The sequence below is a fragment of the Condylostylus longicornis genome, unplaced genomic scaffold, assembly GCF_029603195.1.
Source record: "Condylostylus longicornis isolate FDR11 unplaced genomic scaffold, ASM2960319v2 ptg000004l, whole genome shotgun sequence".
Lineage (NCBI taxonomy): Eukaryota > Metazoa > Arthropoda > Insecta > Diptera > Dolichopodidae > Condylostylus > Condylostylus longicornis.
This window is the reverse complement of record NW_026577973.1, coordinates 18,706,663-18,720,585: the sequence shown is the minus strand read 5'-3', so window position 1 is coordinate 18,720,585 and position 13,923 is coordinate 18,706,663. Positions and strand designations below refer to the sequence as shown.

General features: G+C 26.1%; 2 protein-coding genes and 3 non-coding genes across 17 annotated transcripts; 3 read left to right on the top strand and 2 right to left on the bottom strand.

Annotated features, from left to right (window-relative positions):
- Nucleotides 1–69: 69 nt before the first annotated feature.
- Nucleotides 70–5,554, bottom strand: LOC129614494 (nucleolysin TIAR). Of its 10 annotated transcripts, XM_055529190.1 has the most exons (7): nt 4,852–5,155; nt 3,632–3,960; nt 3,031–3,488; nt 1,963–2,734; nt 1,785–1,891; nt 1,635–1,725; nt 72–639 (listed from the first exon to the last, which is right to left on the bottom strand). In XM_055529190.1, the coding sequence occupies exons 3-7, from the start codon at nt 3,256–3,258 to the stop codon at nt 482–484; spliced, it is 1,356 nt and encodes a 451-aa protein (XP_055385165.1). In that variant the 5' UTR covers nt 3,259–3,488; nt 3,632–3,960; nt 4,852–5,155; the 3' UTR covers nt 72–481. The 10 variants fall into 10 exon arrangements, with proteins under 10 accessions (XP_055385125.1, XP_055385165.1, XP_055385174.1 ...); XM_055529150.1 differs by having other exon boundaries at nt 70–639; nt 1,785–1,879; nt 3,031–3,960; nt 4,852–5,156; XM_055529199.1 differs by lacking the exon at nt 4,852–5,155 and adding an exon at nt 5,444–5,554 and having other exon boundaries at nt 3,031–3,960.
- Nucleotides 5,555–7,281: 1,727 nt separating this feature from the next.
- On the top strand, nt 7,282–11,226 carry LOC129610779 (glutamyl-tRNA(Gln) amidotransferase subunit B, mitochondrial). 4 transcript variants are annotated; one of them, XM_055523512.1, is made up of 9 exons: nt 7,282–7,341; nt 7,436–7,602; nt 7,662–7,812; nt 7,900–8,013; nt 8,071–8,243; nt 8,307–8,455; nt 10,136–10,557; nt 10,615–10,875; nt 10,936–11,226. In XM_055523512.1, exons 2-9 carry the CDS (start codon nt 7,511–7,513, stop codon nt 11,158–11,160), a joined length of 1,587 nt encoding a protein of 528 aa, XP_055379487.1. In that variant the 5' UTR covers nt 7,282–7,341; nt 7,436–7,510; the 3' UTR covers nt 11,161–11,226. The 4 variants fall into 4 exon arrangements, with proteins under 4 accessions (XP_055379487.1, XP_055379494.1, XP_055379479.1 ...); XM_055523504.1 differs by having other exon boundaries at nt 7,308–7,379; XM_055523519.1 differs by lacking the exon at nt 7,436–7,602 and having other exon boundaries at nt 7,294–7,435.
- Nucleotides 8,545–8,616, top strand: Trnad-guc (transfer RNA aspartic acid (anticodon GUC)). Its single transcript has one exon. It is a non-coding gene; the product is annotated as a tRNA-Asp (tRNA).
- Nucleotides 9,735–9,806, bottom strand: Trnah-gug (transfer RNA histidin (anticodon GUG)). The gene has a single exon. It is a non-coding gene; the product is annotated as a tRNA-His (tRNA).
- A 685-nt stretch (nt 11,227–11,911) lies between the features above and the next one.
- Nucleotides 11,912–11,983, top strand: Trnag-ucc (transfer RNA glycine (anticodon UCC)). Its single transcript has one exon. It is a non-coding gene; the product is annotated as a tRNA-Gly (tRNA).
- The last annotated feature ends 1,940 nt before the right edge of the window (nt 11,984–13,923 follow it).

The window sequence follows — 13,923 nt, the reverse complement described above, 5'->3', positions numbered from 1 at the left end:
TTTAAATTAATTACAATTTATTATTTCTATTTTTGTTTTTATTAATTTTTTTCTTTTCTTTTAGTTTTTTTTTTTTTTTTTTTTTGAAGAAGTCTTTTATTTCAATATTTGTTACAATATTGTTTTGTCATACAGAAAAAAATCATTTGTTAAGGATAAAAAATTTTCTATGAAAATCTTTCGTTTCAAAATATTTCTGTTGGATTTTACAACATTTTTTCCTTTATTTTTTTTTTCTATTCGATTTTTTAAATTTTCATTTTTTTATGTATTTCAAATTAATTTAAATTATATCTTTTTTTTTATATAAATTAAAAAATTAACAACAATTGATGTGTTGATCTTCTTCTCTCTATATAGCATTTCTTCTCATTTCTTTTTTTTTTTATATTTTTTTCTGAAAATTTTTTTTTAAATCAAATTTTTAATAATAATTTAGTGCTTTCAATGTTTATTTTATTTATTTTTAACGTCAACCTCATTATTGCGTTTGATATTGTGGCATTGCAGCACTATACATCATCTGAGGCTGTGTAACACCGTTCGTTGCAGCGGTTGGTACAGCTGCTCCAGGAACACCCCATGCTACATTTGGCTGGACCATACGATAACCAGCTGGAATGAATTTCGAATTCATCACTATGTGGTTGAAAAACAAGAATGAAAAAAAAAAAGAAAACGAAAAAATGTTTGGCAGATATTTTGTGCGAAAATAGTGAAATAAAAGAAAAATAATAAGAATACAGAACATAAAAATTCAAATATTTTAAATGCATATTATAAGCACATTATAATCATAAGAAAGTAAGAAATTTGTTTGAAGTCTAAAGAAAAGTGGACACTTAATGTGTTCAGGCCAATTGTTTAGAACAGACTTAGCTATAAAATAATTTTATAAAAAAATAAAATATCAATTAAAAAAAAGTGTATATGTATGTATGTATTGCTTCATCCAATGATCCACGAGAGCACTGTGATAAACAATTTTTATACTTAATTAATTCGGTCTAGAAAAATATATCTAAAGTAGTTATTTTTTACTTAATTATCATCATTTTGAAAAGTTATTGAGCAAGTAAGAGCCCCGAAGGTCTTTGTAAACTTTCTTTACTATAAACTATTCTTTACGTATATGTACGTAATGTAAATTAATTGTAAATCATGAACACAAAATTTTATTAAAAAATTGAAGTGAAATTCACATTAAAATTTTTGAATAGTATTTGAAAAAGTTTCTCAATTTAATTAACGTTTATGCATCCGGAAAAATTTAAATAATTTTATGGTACAAAAATTTTTTATCTATTTAAATTAATAAATTTAAAATCCCAAATTATTTGTGCCAAGACAATTTCCAGTTTCGATTCCTAGCAACTGAAAATTTTTGATTGTTTTTTTTTTTTGTAAATCTGCGTTACTTAGTTTAATTTAATTTAAACTAATAAACGTAAAATGAGTTACTACAAAATGTTTTCTGTTTTTTTTAAGTTATATTTAATTGAAACTTTTAATCTATTCGTGCATATATTGTGTTGATGAAAAACGTGACGAAAATATGAATGAAAATTGCGAAAGTTTTAATGTTTTGAAAGTATAGAATTTCTCAAAAATTTTAGCAAAAAAAAATTGTATACCTCCTGCTCCTTGTTGCGCGCTAGTGTAGGCAGCATATGGATAATAACCTTGTTGCATATACTGAGTTTGCATTTGGGCTGCAGGATAGCCCTAAAATTTAAATAATATTGTTAAATTTTAAATAATGCAAAAATTGTTAAAATACTAACCGCTGGAGCATACCAATAGGCCATTTGTTGATACGCTGCTGCAGAAGCAGCATATGGATATTGAGCTGCACCTTGTGGTGATATTACTTGTCCTCCTGCCAAATTACCTTTTTGTTAAAGTATTCATAATCACTAAAAAAATTTTACAAGGACAAAATGTTAAATAAAATATAAATACCTGTCACAGCTATCGATTGAGGCGTAGGAACACCACCATGTCCTAAACCAACACCACCAGCTACGCCAGCTAAATTAACACCAACGACGGCTTGATTATTCATAGAATTGTCACCGTTATTTTCTTTCCCCCAAAAACATTTAACTGGAATACCATTGATTTCTGTATTATGTGTTTGTTCTATTGCATGTGCAGCTGGTTCTTTAGTTAAAAATTTTATAAAGGCGAAACCTTTATCTTTGAAAACTCTAATATCTTGGATTGGACCAAATTGCAAAAAGTGTTTTTGCATTAATTCATCACTAATCACATTTGCTGGAAAACCACCACAATAAACTGTTGTATTTGTGGGGCTACTTTGATTGTAAACATCTTCATACGTTGCTCGATTCATTTTAATGCTACCACCCCCACCCATACCGCTATTTCCAATATTACTGCCACCACCACTTTTACTATATTCACGAGTTAGAGGTGGTTTTCTAGTTGACCAATTCGTTCGAATTGAACGTGATCCTAACCATTGACCATTCATTGCTTGTATGGCATTTTCAGCTTCAGCTTTTTTAACAAATGACACAAACGCATAACCTTTTGATTTCATTGTTTGTGAATCTCTAACAATCCTGCAATTTGATATTTCACCAAAAGGAGCAAAAGCTTCTCTTAGTTGTTCTGTTTCTATTTCCGGACTTAAATCACCAACAAATATATGATGATGAGCACTAGTATCTGTCTTTGGCTGATTGCCTGGACTTGTTGCCCAATTAACCTTAAAAATTAGAACAAATAAGCATAAATAAAAAAAATGAAAAGTCGTAACATTTAATCTGTGTATGAATACAAAAAAAAATAGAGCAAAATTAAAACCTAATATGTATGTACAAGTAAATAAGTATGAATTAATATTAAAAGCATTTTTTTTATTTCAAAGCATATTGTTGTTCCTATCTTTCTAACTTATATAGCTACTTAATATTTAATGTTCAAAAATAAGTAAGCTGGAAATTTCAAATAATAGTTTTTTTATAAAGTAGTTAAACAGTTTACTATTGAATAAAAATTTACCTTAATTTCTTTTTCAAGGAAGAGTCGTTTATTCATTGCTATCAGTGCAGTGGCAGCAGATTGATGAGTTATATATTCAATAAACGCATATGGGTCATTACCAGGCTCTCTTATTATTTTACAGCTTTTAACAGTGCCCATTTGGCTAAATAGTGCAATTAGTAAATCTTCTGAAACTGAATGGTCTAAATTACCAACGTAAAGTGTTTTCGGTTGTGTCTCATCCATTTTTGTTTGTCTCTTTTTTAAATTATAAATTTCGTGAATCGTTTTGTTTCTTTTTCTTTTTTTATTAAATGTAAGTAGATATTATATAATTTTAAATGTTATTAAACATAAACCAACAACGTACAAAAATATATTATGTTTATGACGATCTTGTGATATTTTCTTTTCCGTTTTGTTTTTATTTTTTTTTTTTGTAATTTGTAAAAAAATTTGCTCCTTATTTATTATTCCTATAATTCACTTGTTTTGTTTAGTACTTTTGTATTATTTTGTTTTAATTTTTTGTTGTTTTGAATTTCAAAAATAAACAACAAAATCCATAAACTTTATGACAAAAAGACCATATGGCCTTACCTAAATACAGAATACTCACAAATAAAAAAAACCGAACTAAAGAAAAATATCTTGCTTGACTATCGCCCCTTTGTTGCAATTTTGAAAGAATTATTTCTTCTTCTGTCTTCTCAAAATACAGCACAGCACAAATTTCCAACACACAATCTTTGTTTTATATTTATAATAAATTTAAATATATATATATACATATAAATATATTAATATATATATATATATATAAATATATTATATTGGATATATATGTATAGATAACTATATGTATATATTTGTAACGTATAAGAAGGGTAATTAATTTGGATATCTATTAATTATTGGACGATTCTTCTTCTGTAGAGCACCAAATCACTGCAAAGAAAAAAAAATCATTAATATAAAATGAAAATAGGTAAAATACAAGAAGGATTCAGTAAAATAAGACTTTTTTATTAAAATTTTTAAGAAATTTATTTCGATTTAGAAATACTTAATTTTACATGTTAAAAAATTATCTACTAAAAGCCTTAATTTTCTGACTTTTATATAAAACTCAAAACTAAAAAATTAACGCTGGAGTACTACAAAAACCTGTTTTCTTTTTAATATACAAAAGTTGATAATAGGAAATTATATTATTATAGTTAGTACTAGTGAACATTTGCACCAAAATATTCATTTAGAGTATTAATATATGTTTTATATTATTTTTAAGTTTAATTTTCCGATTGTTGAAACGAGTCACATATTTTTTTCTAGAATGAAATTAATAAGTAACATTAATACAAGAAAAACTATTTGTCACATTGTATATGCATAAAATATTAATTAATCATAATTAATTACCAAATACAGTTGGATAAAAGTTTTTGTGCAAAACAAACTTACAATGATATTTAAGTAAATTCAGACATTAACTTTTTAATTAAAATTAAAAAATTGTTTTTTTAATCAGATTACCAACATAACAAATTGCAAAATCTATAATTATTTTAAAAACCTCTCGCAAACCGATCTGAAACATAATTTTTTTTTAGTAATAAAAATTGGGAATCATTTTTCTTTTTTTTTTTTTAGAAAGCAACGCTTTTACACAACGTACAATTATACAATATTTGTATTCACGTTTGTACAATATGTATCAAATAGAAATATAGTTAGTAAGAGCATTTAGAAAATTTTATTTTAATTTTTAAACACGTTAAATATATTTAAAGATTAAAAAAACGAATAAGTATCACAAATTTATTTAAAATAGCTAACCCCTACGTAATTATCACACTATTCATTTGAAGGCAGTATGTAATTTTTTTTTTATACATATTCAGTCTTGACTTTTTATTACTTGCATTTTTGCTACTTTGCCGATTACTTCATTAAAAACTTTCTCAAAAAGAAATTTTTTTTTATCTAATTTTTCCGTCTTTAGCTTTATCATAAAATACTTTTTTTTTATTCCATTCGCTTAAATGAAAATTAAAAATAATACATATAACAATTGCTCAATTCTACAAAATTTCATTAAAATAAAACTATTGCAATTCTAGCTTAAACTTTTTTTTTTGTTGCAAGAAAAAGAAACAGACGGAAAATCATACTCAAACAAACGCTTTTTCATCTGATGAACAAGCACTATGCATATTTTTGATATTTCCGTCTTTTTCCAACTTTTTTTCTTTTTTTTCTTTTTTTTTTTTTTGCCCAAAGGTGCAAAGAGAAAAGGGGCACAAAGGCGTCTCTACATTTAATTTCTTGCCAACATGACGTGGCTGGAAATATTAAATTTCTATTTAACACATGTAACTAATTTAAAATATTTTATTTCCTAAGTTAATATAATACTTTAATTAATCACTTTTGGTAAATTTAATGAAAAATTTCTTGTAAATTCAAAGTATTTTTTGTTTATTTGGAGCGCGGTGAAACACTCAATTTTAAATGGCGACAATTTACAGAGGGAGATAGCTTGTAAAACTGCCAAAAATTCCGGTATTCAGCGCCACACTTTTATTTGCGATGAGCATTTTAACTACAAATAATTAATAATATAGAATATCCGTATATTAATAGTTATAAATAATTTTCCAGGCTTGAATGCAGGTTCTGCTAAAATTTTTTTTTGATCTTAAAACGAAATTATTTAATAAAAATTAATTTGTTTTTTAAAACGCTTAAATTTATTTTAAAGCAATAAATTTTTCACATGAACATATATTTTTTGAAAAAATGTATTTGATTATAATTGGAGGTTTGTTAAATTTAAAGTTTTGAAGAATGGAGAAATTTTCTTTGGAAGTTTGGAACAGTAATCAGCTGATTTTTATTTTATAAAATTATTAAATTTTGAAGTTTAAATTATTAAATTTTTCAGACATTTTCAGTTTGATATCTCAACAGCAATTAGAATGTATGTGTATCGTATATTTAATGAAATAAATAAAAATAATTGATATTAATATGAAATAACAAAAAATTTGAAATTGCTATTCTTGAAATGTAGACTGTTTTAGAATAAGAAATTTGAATACATAGATGTATTTTTATAGAAACGTAAAAGCAAATATGTGTTCGTAAAAAAAAATATTTAATGAGGTGACGTCACATTTTCCAACGCCAAAACTATCTAGCAAATCATAATTTATTATATAGTTGTCAAGAAACTGACGGTGGTGTGCGTAATGCGGTTGGCAAAAAAAATTTGATCCATAGAACTAAATGTACAATATTTAAATAAATCATTATTTCTTGTTTTCTTATTTTAGGTATTGGTATTTTGAATTCAGTTTTTCAATAAAACAACGCTATTTGGATACCAGTCCATTTGAGGTATTCTTTTTAAAGCCTTTATAATTTGAGTAATGCTTTGTTCCTATGTACATATTACATACGTAAAATCTGCAGTGTTTAATTCATCATTTCCTGTTTATACTCCAAATATTTCACTTTTAAAATGCTGACTTTAGTTTCTCAAAACGGTTGTAGCCTGGAAATATTTTTCGTGCTGCCAAGTGCCAGTCTTGACCTAATAGGCCAACATGCTCTGGGAATAAAATATACGTCAACCATTGGCGAAAAATTCATGTTACAAATATAGTTTTTCAACACAAAAAGACCGTATTGTAATCCATACGACAGTCGATGGCTTAAATGTTTTATTTATAAATTGTAATTGTAACTTGTAAGCGCTGTTGCGATATTTAGATTTCTGAAATTCCCGCAAAATACAATGTTTTCTAGATTTTCATGCAAACAATTTCCAAATTTTCTCACATTTTCGAAACGTCAAAAACAATCAATAAAATCCGGTAGTGAAAATAAAACGGCATGTGAAAAATCATAAAATTAAAAACCATGATTTAACGTAGTAAAATTGGCAATTAAAATTATTTCCATACAAAATGTTATTACGTTAGAGAAATGTCATTAACATTTGCAAATAAAATAGATCATGTGGAGTCCTCAAAATTTTGTTTTGTAGTTTTTAATGTCTAAAAGTTCGGTATCTGGTCGATTTTAGTTGTGTAAACGGTGAACTTAATTCAATTAACTGTTTGTTAAAATCCTTTTTCAATTGTTTTTCGTTCAAATTCCAATAATATCAGGAATAAGGTAAAAACCCTTACATATCGCAACCCTGCTTTAAATTAAAAGAATGAAAGATTATCGATTGGTTATTTCAAAATAAAGCTGTCAAAAATATTAAAAAATAAACATTTAAAAAAATTTTATAACCAAGTTGATATAGAAAACAAGGTGATGAATTGTCGAATGGACTTTAAAGTTTTTGAAAAGTGTTGCAAATGCAAAATTTTAGTTTAATTCATTTTGTATTTATTAATTGTTTTAGGTAAACATTTTACTGAAGATTCTTACTTAATTTTCATGAAATTCGTATTGATATTTGTGTAGTTTAGAAAAAAAAATGTTAAATCAATGCATTAAGTCATATTTTCAAGTAAATAAAGCGCAAATGAATACAATACGAAGACTTACATCGGTATCCAAAAACAAAAAGTTTGTTAAATAAAAATTAGCAAGAAAAGAATTTAAAAAATTAATATTTTTAATATTAGAAAAGATGACTGGATAAGCGTTGTTGGGTTAGAGGTACATGCCCAAATATCATCAAATACAAAACTGTTTTCTGGTAGTGAAAACAAGTTTGCAGCATCGGTCAATCAAAATGTCTCGCTTTTTGATTCGGCAATTCCAGGAACATTACCGGTAAGAAAAATTCTATTTTTTTGTATATTTAATTATGTATGTATCTGCATCTCTAATTTTTGCTAATATGAAAAATTGTTATATTAGGTGTTGAACAAATATTGCGTGGAATCTGCTTTAAGGACAGCGATTGCATTAAACTGTAAAATAAATAATATATCAATGTTTGATAGGAAACATTATTTTTATGCCGACTTGCCTGTAATATATTCATAGTATCTGTGAAAGTGGAATACAAAATATTTTTGATATTTTTAGGCCGGATATCAAATAACTCAGCAAAGGAAAGCAATAGCCAATCACGGAAAAATCACATTTCCAGTTTATGTACCGGGTGTAGTAAAAAAACCTTATGAAAAAACTGTTCGCCTGTTTCAATTACAATTGGAACAAGACAGTGGAAAGTCGTTGCATGATACCGAAGCCAAGAGGTACCTATCTTAATGAGCCAAAAATGTACATTTTGCGGTACGTACTTATTTGCATTTCATTAGGAGTTTAGTTGACTTGAATAGAGCAGGTATCCCGTTAATGGAATTGGTTTTCGAGCCAGATTTATCAGATGGTGAGGAAGCTGCTTCATTAGTTAAAGAGCTAATAATTACTTTAAAAAGGCTTGGCAGTTGTAATTGTCGAATGGAAGGTATGGTATTGTAGCCTGTAGGAATAAAATGTAATGTTGCAAAAATATGCAACAATTCTTAAATAATTTGGATTAAAAATATTTATATGTCCTCGGTAGTATAGTGGTCAGTATCCCCGCCTGTCACGCGGGAGACCGGGGTTCGATTCCCCGCCGGGGAGGCCATTTTTTTTTAATTTTAATTCCATGCATTTTTAGTTAAACACTGCGATATCAGAATGTTGTATATACATACATATACAACAGAATGATATTTGGCAGAGATACAAAATTGGAATGTATGTTAAAATTACATATCTTACTGTTTACTGATTTTCAAAATATCGGAATGTTATTTCTCAAATGGAAATTCCTTTTTTTTAGAAATTGTTGAATTTACCAGTTTTTAGTATTTTATCTTTTTCTTAGATCATTAACACTGCAGTATTTCGTTTGACAAAAAGTTATTTAATTTCTCTTTAACAATCCCAAGTTCACTACAAATTTATAGAACTTGAGAAAATATAAAATATTATATGAGCATTCAAAATGTGACTAAAAACTATTAGTATTTTAAAATATTGCTACTAAATATTGCATAGTATTAAAATTGTAATATACTTTTCTATACCAAATAAGATAATATATTTTTTTTACTTGCGATCAGTGTTCAATCAGAACTGAATATGTCCACTCATCTAGTTTTTAAATATGTGTTTCACTTATAGGGAAATAACCAACATGAACATGTAAATATAAAGTGTAGAATATGTGCAGAAATTTTATTTTCAACTTGAAATAAAACAGTAAAAAACTTAGAATAACGTGAAGTATCTGTACTTCAATGCCTTAGAAAATTTTATAACCCCGAGAAAATAACTGTTGATATCTAATTCTGTCAAAAAAATTTTTGAAAAAATTTGTTAGTTATAACGTTCTTCAAGGATTTTTTTAAACTACTGGAAAAATTTTTCTTCTTGCATTAGAAAGCGCTTAAAATTTTAAGTAATACTGCATTCATAATATTTTATTTTGTCAAAAATGTAGATATAGTGTGTTCTGACAGAAAACCTTAGATATGTTACATTATTGTTTGAAAGTATTCTTTTATGTTTTTTATAATATTGTTTGATAGATAATAATTTCTGATTATAAAATTGCAAGAATTTAAATATACAATACAGCACTGTATTGTGTAACAGTGTTGTATTTATTACGTTTTTGAACTAACGGTGTATGAATTATTTGTTTTTGTAATAATTTAAAAAAAAATTCTCTCTCCGTGACAATGTTTTCACATTGCCGTGACCAGGATTCGAACCTGGGTTACTACGGCCACAACGTAGGGTCCTAACCACTAGACGATCACGGCTATTGAGATATATTATTTAAAATGTCAAATTTAAATTTTATATACTTGCCTTGTTGTATTGCAACATAATAATAAGGATTTAACAGCATATACTCGAAAAAAACATGTTAATAGCACATACATTTTATTCAAGATGACAACTGCAATTCTGTTATTTTAAATGATTAAAGCATGTAGGTTTAATGCATGTATGTATGTTTTTTAAATGAAACAGTTTTAATTACAAAAGTACTAAAACAAATGTTCATACAAACTCATAAATGAATTAATTGAATTTATTGTAACTTATTTTGAATTTATTAAAATAATATTTCAAAATATTTTTATAGAGGGCGCACTGCGTGTTGATGCAAACATTTCTATACATCGAGCAGGTGAGCCGCTTGGTGTTCGTACAGAGATAAAAAATATAGGCTCCGTACGAAATGTAGCACAAGCTATTGCATATGAAATCGAAAGACAGAAATGTGTTAAGACAAATGGTGGTGAAATAATTAATGAAACAAGGTCTTGGAATGCTTTGACAAGAAAAACGATAACGATGCGTGATAAAGAAGTTCAACAAGATTATAGATTCATGCCTGAACCAAATTTGCCACCATTACATATCGATATGGAGGAAGATGATATTGATAGAGGTATATTGAAATACAATAAATTGAAAACAACTATTCCTGAATTACCAAGCAAAACGAGGGAAATATTAGTTAACGAAATAGGTTTATCGAAAGAAATAGCAATAATTTTGGTAGTAAGTTATTTAATCAATTCAGTTTTGCAATAACTATAAACAATTATTTGTTTTTAGAATGAGCCTTTCCTTTTAAATTACTTTAATGATATTATAAAAATGCAAAAAAGTGTACCTCCAAAAATCATTGCAAATTTTTTGATAAACGAGTTAATGGCAGCATGCAACAAAATTAACATTAACATTGAAATATGTAAAATAAAAGTAGGTCAGTTATCAAATATCTTGGCATTGCTGCACAATGGTTTTATAAATCTCACAACTGTGAAAATTATTTTAGACGATTTAAATGAAGATCCGAATCAAGATGTTATGAATGTAACGAAATAGTCAATTAATTTTGTTAATTATTTATATTAAATAAAATGTTAATTTTAGATAATTAAGAACAAAGACTTGCAACAAATTTCGGATGCAAAAGAAATTGAAAAAATATGTGTAGACGCAATTGGTGCCAACAAAAAAGCTGTAGAACAATTTAAAAATGGAAAAGCAAAAGCTATTTTTGCAATCGCTGGTCATATTTCAAAGGTCACAAATCAAAAAGCTAACATGAATTTGGTTATGAAAAAGTTGGAAGAGTTATTAAAACAAAATAAATGAGTTTTATTGAAGTAAATAGATATATATAAATAAGATTCAAAATCAAAAAAAATTTTTATGCAATAAAAATAATTTAAAATAGTTTTTTAAAAAAAGTAAAAACTTTTTACTTTATATTTTTAATAACTTTGTAGTTAAGGTAAATAGTAATTTAAAGAAGTCTATAAATCTTTAACTGTTTACTATGCCAACACTAGTAATTTTATTTACTGAAATTCCTAATTTAATACATACTTATCTTTTAACTACTATAATACAAAATACATAGTATCAATCGAAATCAATAATATTAAACAAAACATTAAAAGCTACAACTGCATTTATGTACAATAATTTAGTCAAATAACGAGTCTGAAATAATTCCAAAAATACGTAATTAATAACAATCAAAAAACTTCGTCAGAACAATTTATTTAACTTCAAAATTATACTTCTATTAAATTAAATGTGATTATTAATATTATTAAATGTTAATTGTTATAAATAAAAGCTTTTTAAGACTTAATGTTGTCGTTGCTTAAGAAAATGGAAAAAGTAATTGTGTATTTTTATCCCAATTAATTTTTTTGTTAAAAGTAGAAATTTCTATTTAGTTAAAATTAACGAGGGAACGTTATTTATATTTTGTTTTTTACATTATTTTATAGTTTTATTAATTATAAATACATATAAAAAACAAAAAGAAAATCTGTTGAAAATGAATTGGGCTAATTGAAAATTGAAATATTAAAATAGCATAAATGAATTTAAGGCGTTGGTGGTGTAATGGTTAGCATAGTTGCCTTCCAAGCAGTTGATCCGGGTTCGATTCCCGGCCAACGCACAATTTTTTTAACCATTTTTATTTTTTTAAACATTTATATTAACATTACATTTCGCACTTACATATCGCACCTTGAGCATAATACCGCAACATCTCAAAATTGTTAATTTTTTAAATAGGCATGTAGTTGAAGCACAAAATATTTCTCTATATTTTATCCCAAATCACGTAACAATATATCAAATCAGTTGCAACAACTTTTCGATTTATACCAATTTTATGAAAAGATAAGAATTTTATTTTGATTTAAGCCGGAATAATTCAAAATTTTGCAGTCTTACATTTACTAAAATAAAGACTATTCTTTTTCAATTGAATATAAAACCGCAATATTTCGTTTTATTTTATTTATTTTACATAATTTTCCACATAAAAATAGCATAACTTTGAACTCAATTTATTATAAACAGGGCGCATTTTGTTTGAATGAAAATCCAGTTTTCATAAAATTTTTATTTGTAAACTGCTTTTTGAATGGCAAAAGATGCTTTTTATATGTTAGTCCAAGTTTTCATTAAGTAGCACATCTAAATGGCCACGGTATACGATTGTCAGAAAAAATTAAGTCTCTCAGTAAATAGGCACTCATCCCTGCTCAGACAAACCACACCTGACACTGTTTTCACAATAAAAAATAGAACTACAAAAATTAACATAATAGAACGTCAATAAAATATAGGATGTACATGCATATCCATAATTCACTACTTTAACCATAATTATTGATTATGGGTATAAGTAAAACTATTTAATTAGTCAATTAAATAGTTTGATTATTATTCTATTTTATTGTATTTGAAAAAGATAACCATTTTGTACAAAAAGGTACTAATCATAATACTAAACTTTTAGTTGAAAGAAAAAAATTGGAAAATTAACAAAATTAAGAGATTAATAACTTGTATTATAAAAATAAAATAAAACAGCCATTTAATAATTTGTATTGTGACAACACGTCACCTAGTATTTGTGCAAATATGAATTTAACCCGTACGTATATATTTATTTTGCTCATTTTCCCATATCTTGAATTAAGAGTTCAGCCAACGTTCTTAAGACAAAATATTTTTGAAAAGTTAGTTCGAATTTATGTAGATCATAACGATATAAAGCATGTCCGATAAATCAAAACTAGAAAATCCTCAGATATACAATTTACATAACAAAATGTGAGATTGATAAATTCTAAAGTAAACTAGATATTGATAAGACTAGATAAACTATTCTAAAGTAAACTAAAAAATATTTCTTGAGATTTAAAATATTTCTTGAGATTTAAAAGATTTCTTGAGAACTTCCCGTTTTCAAACGGGATTTTCGATCAAAAGTGTACCCCAAACGAGTATATTTTTTTTCGAATAGGAAGTGGGTAAAATATTATTATTTTTAATATTCTATTATATTATAGTAATAGAAAATTAGTGCAGTTCCTGGATACTAATATTTTTATTTGAAGATCTTTTTCATTTAATAAATGAAAAAGGATCTTCTAATAAAACTCTTTTTAAAAGTTTTACATTCTTTCCGACCGTAGATCCGACTGACAGACTCGACTTCTTTAACTTTTAAGTTTTTTCTTTTATTCTAAAAGTGCAGTGAAAAACTTTTTCAAAAATTTTTTTGATCGAATTTATTTTTCGGTTTTTATGATTCGAAAAATTTTTACGTTATTCCAATATTTTAACAAATATTTATTTATTTTAATGTTGTGAATAACTTATATTATTGAGAATTACTATTTAACTTAACAAAGAAAATTTACCATCTTGTTGTCTATGATATCATGATTTTAGTTTTCCTGTACTTTGAAATTCAATTTATGGCGGCCCTGTTCAAACTATTCAACCATTACTAAATATTTTCTATACTAAGATTTTTTTCGTTACAAATGAAGAACTACACACTGGTATGTATCAATGCACTCCTGATATGGAAAGTAC

Excerpts from the sequence above, each read along its gene's own strand:
- LOC129610779 (XM_055523512.1), top strand. The coding sequence starts at position 7,511 with ATGTTAAATCAATGCATTAAGTCATATTTTCAAGTAAATAAAGCGCAA. Across the intron at positions 7,813-7,899 it reads CAATTCCAGGAACATTACCG|GTGTTGAACAAATATTGCGT; the intron begins GTAAGAAAAATT and ends TTGTTATATTAG. Across the intron at positions 8,244-8,306 it reads CATGATACCGAAGCCAAGAG|GAGTTTAGTTGACTTGAATA; the intron begins GTACCTATCTTA and ends GCATTTCATTAG.
- LOC129614494 (XM_055529199.1), bottom strand. The coding sequence starts at position 3,258 with ATGGATGAGACACAACCGAAAACACTTTACGTTGGTAATTTAGACCAT. Across the intron at positions 2,735-3,030 it reads TCCTTGAAAAAGAAATTAAG|GTTAATTGGGCAACAAGTCC; the intron begins GTAAATTTTTAT and ends CTAATTTTTAAG. Across the intron at positions 1,726-1,784 it reads CCTATTGGTATGCTCCAGCG|GGCTATCCTGCAGCCCAAAT; the intron begins GTTAGTATTTTA and ends TTTAAATTTTAG.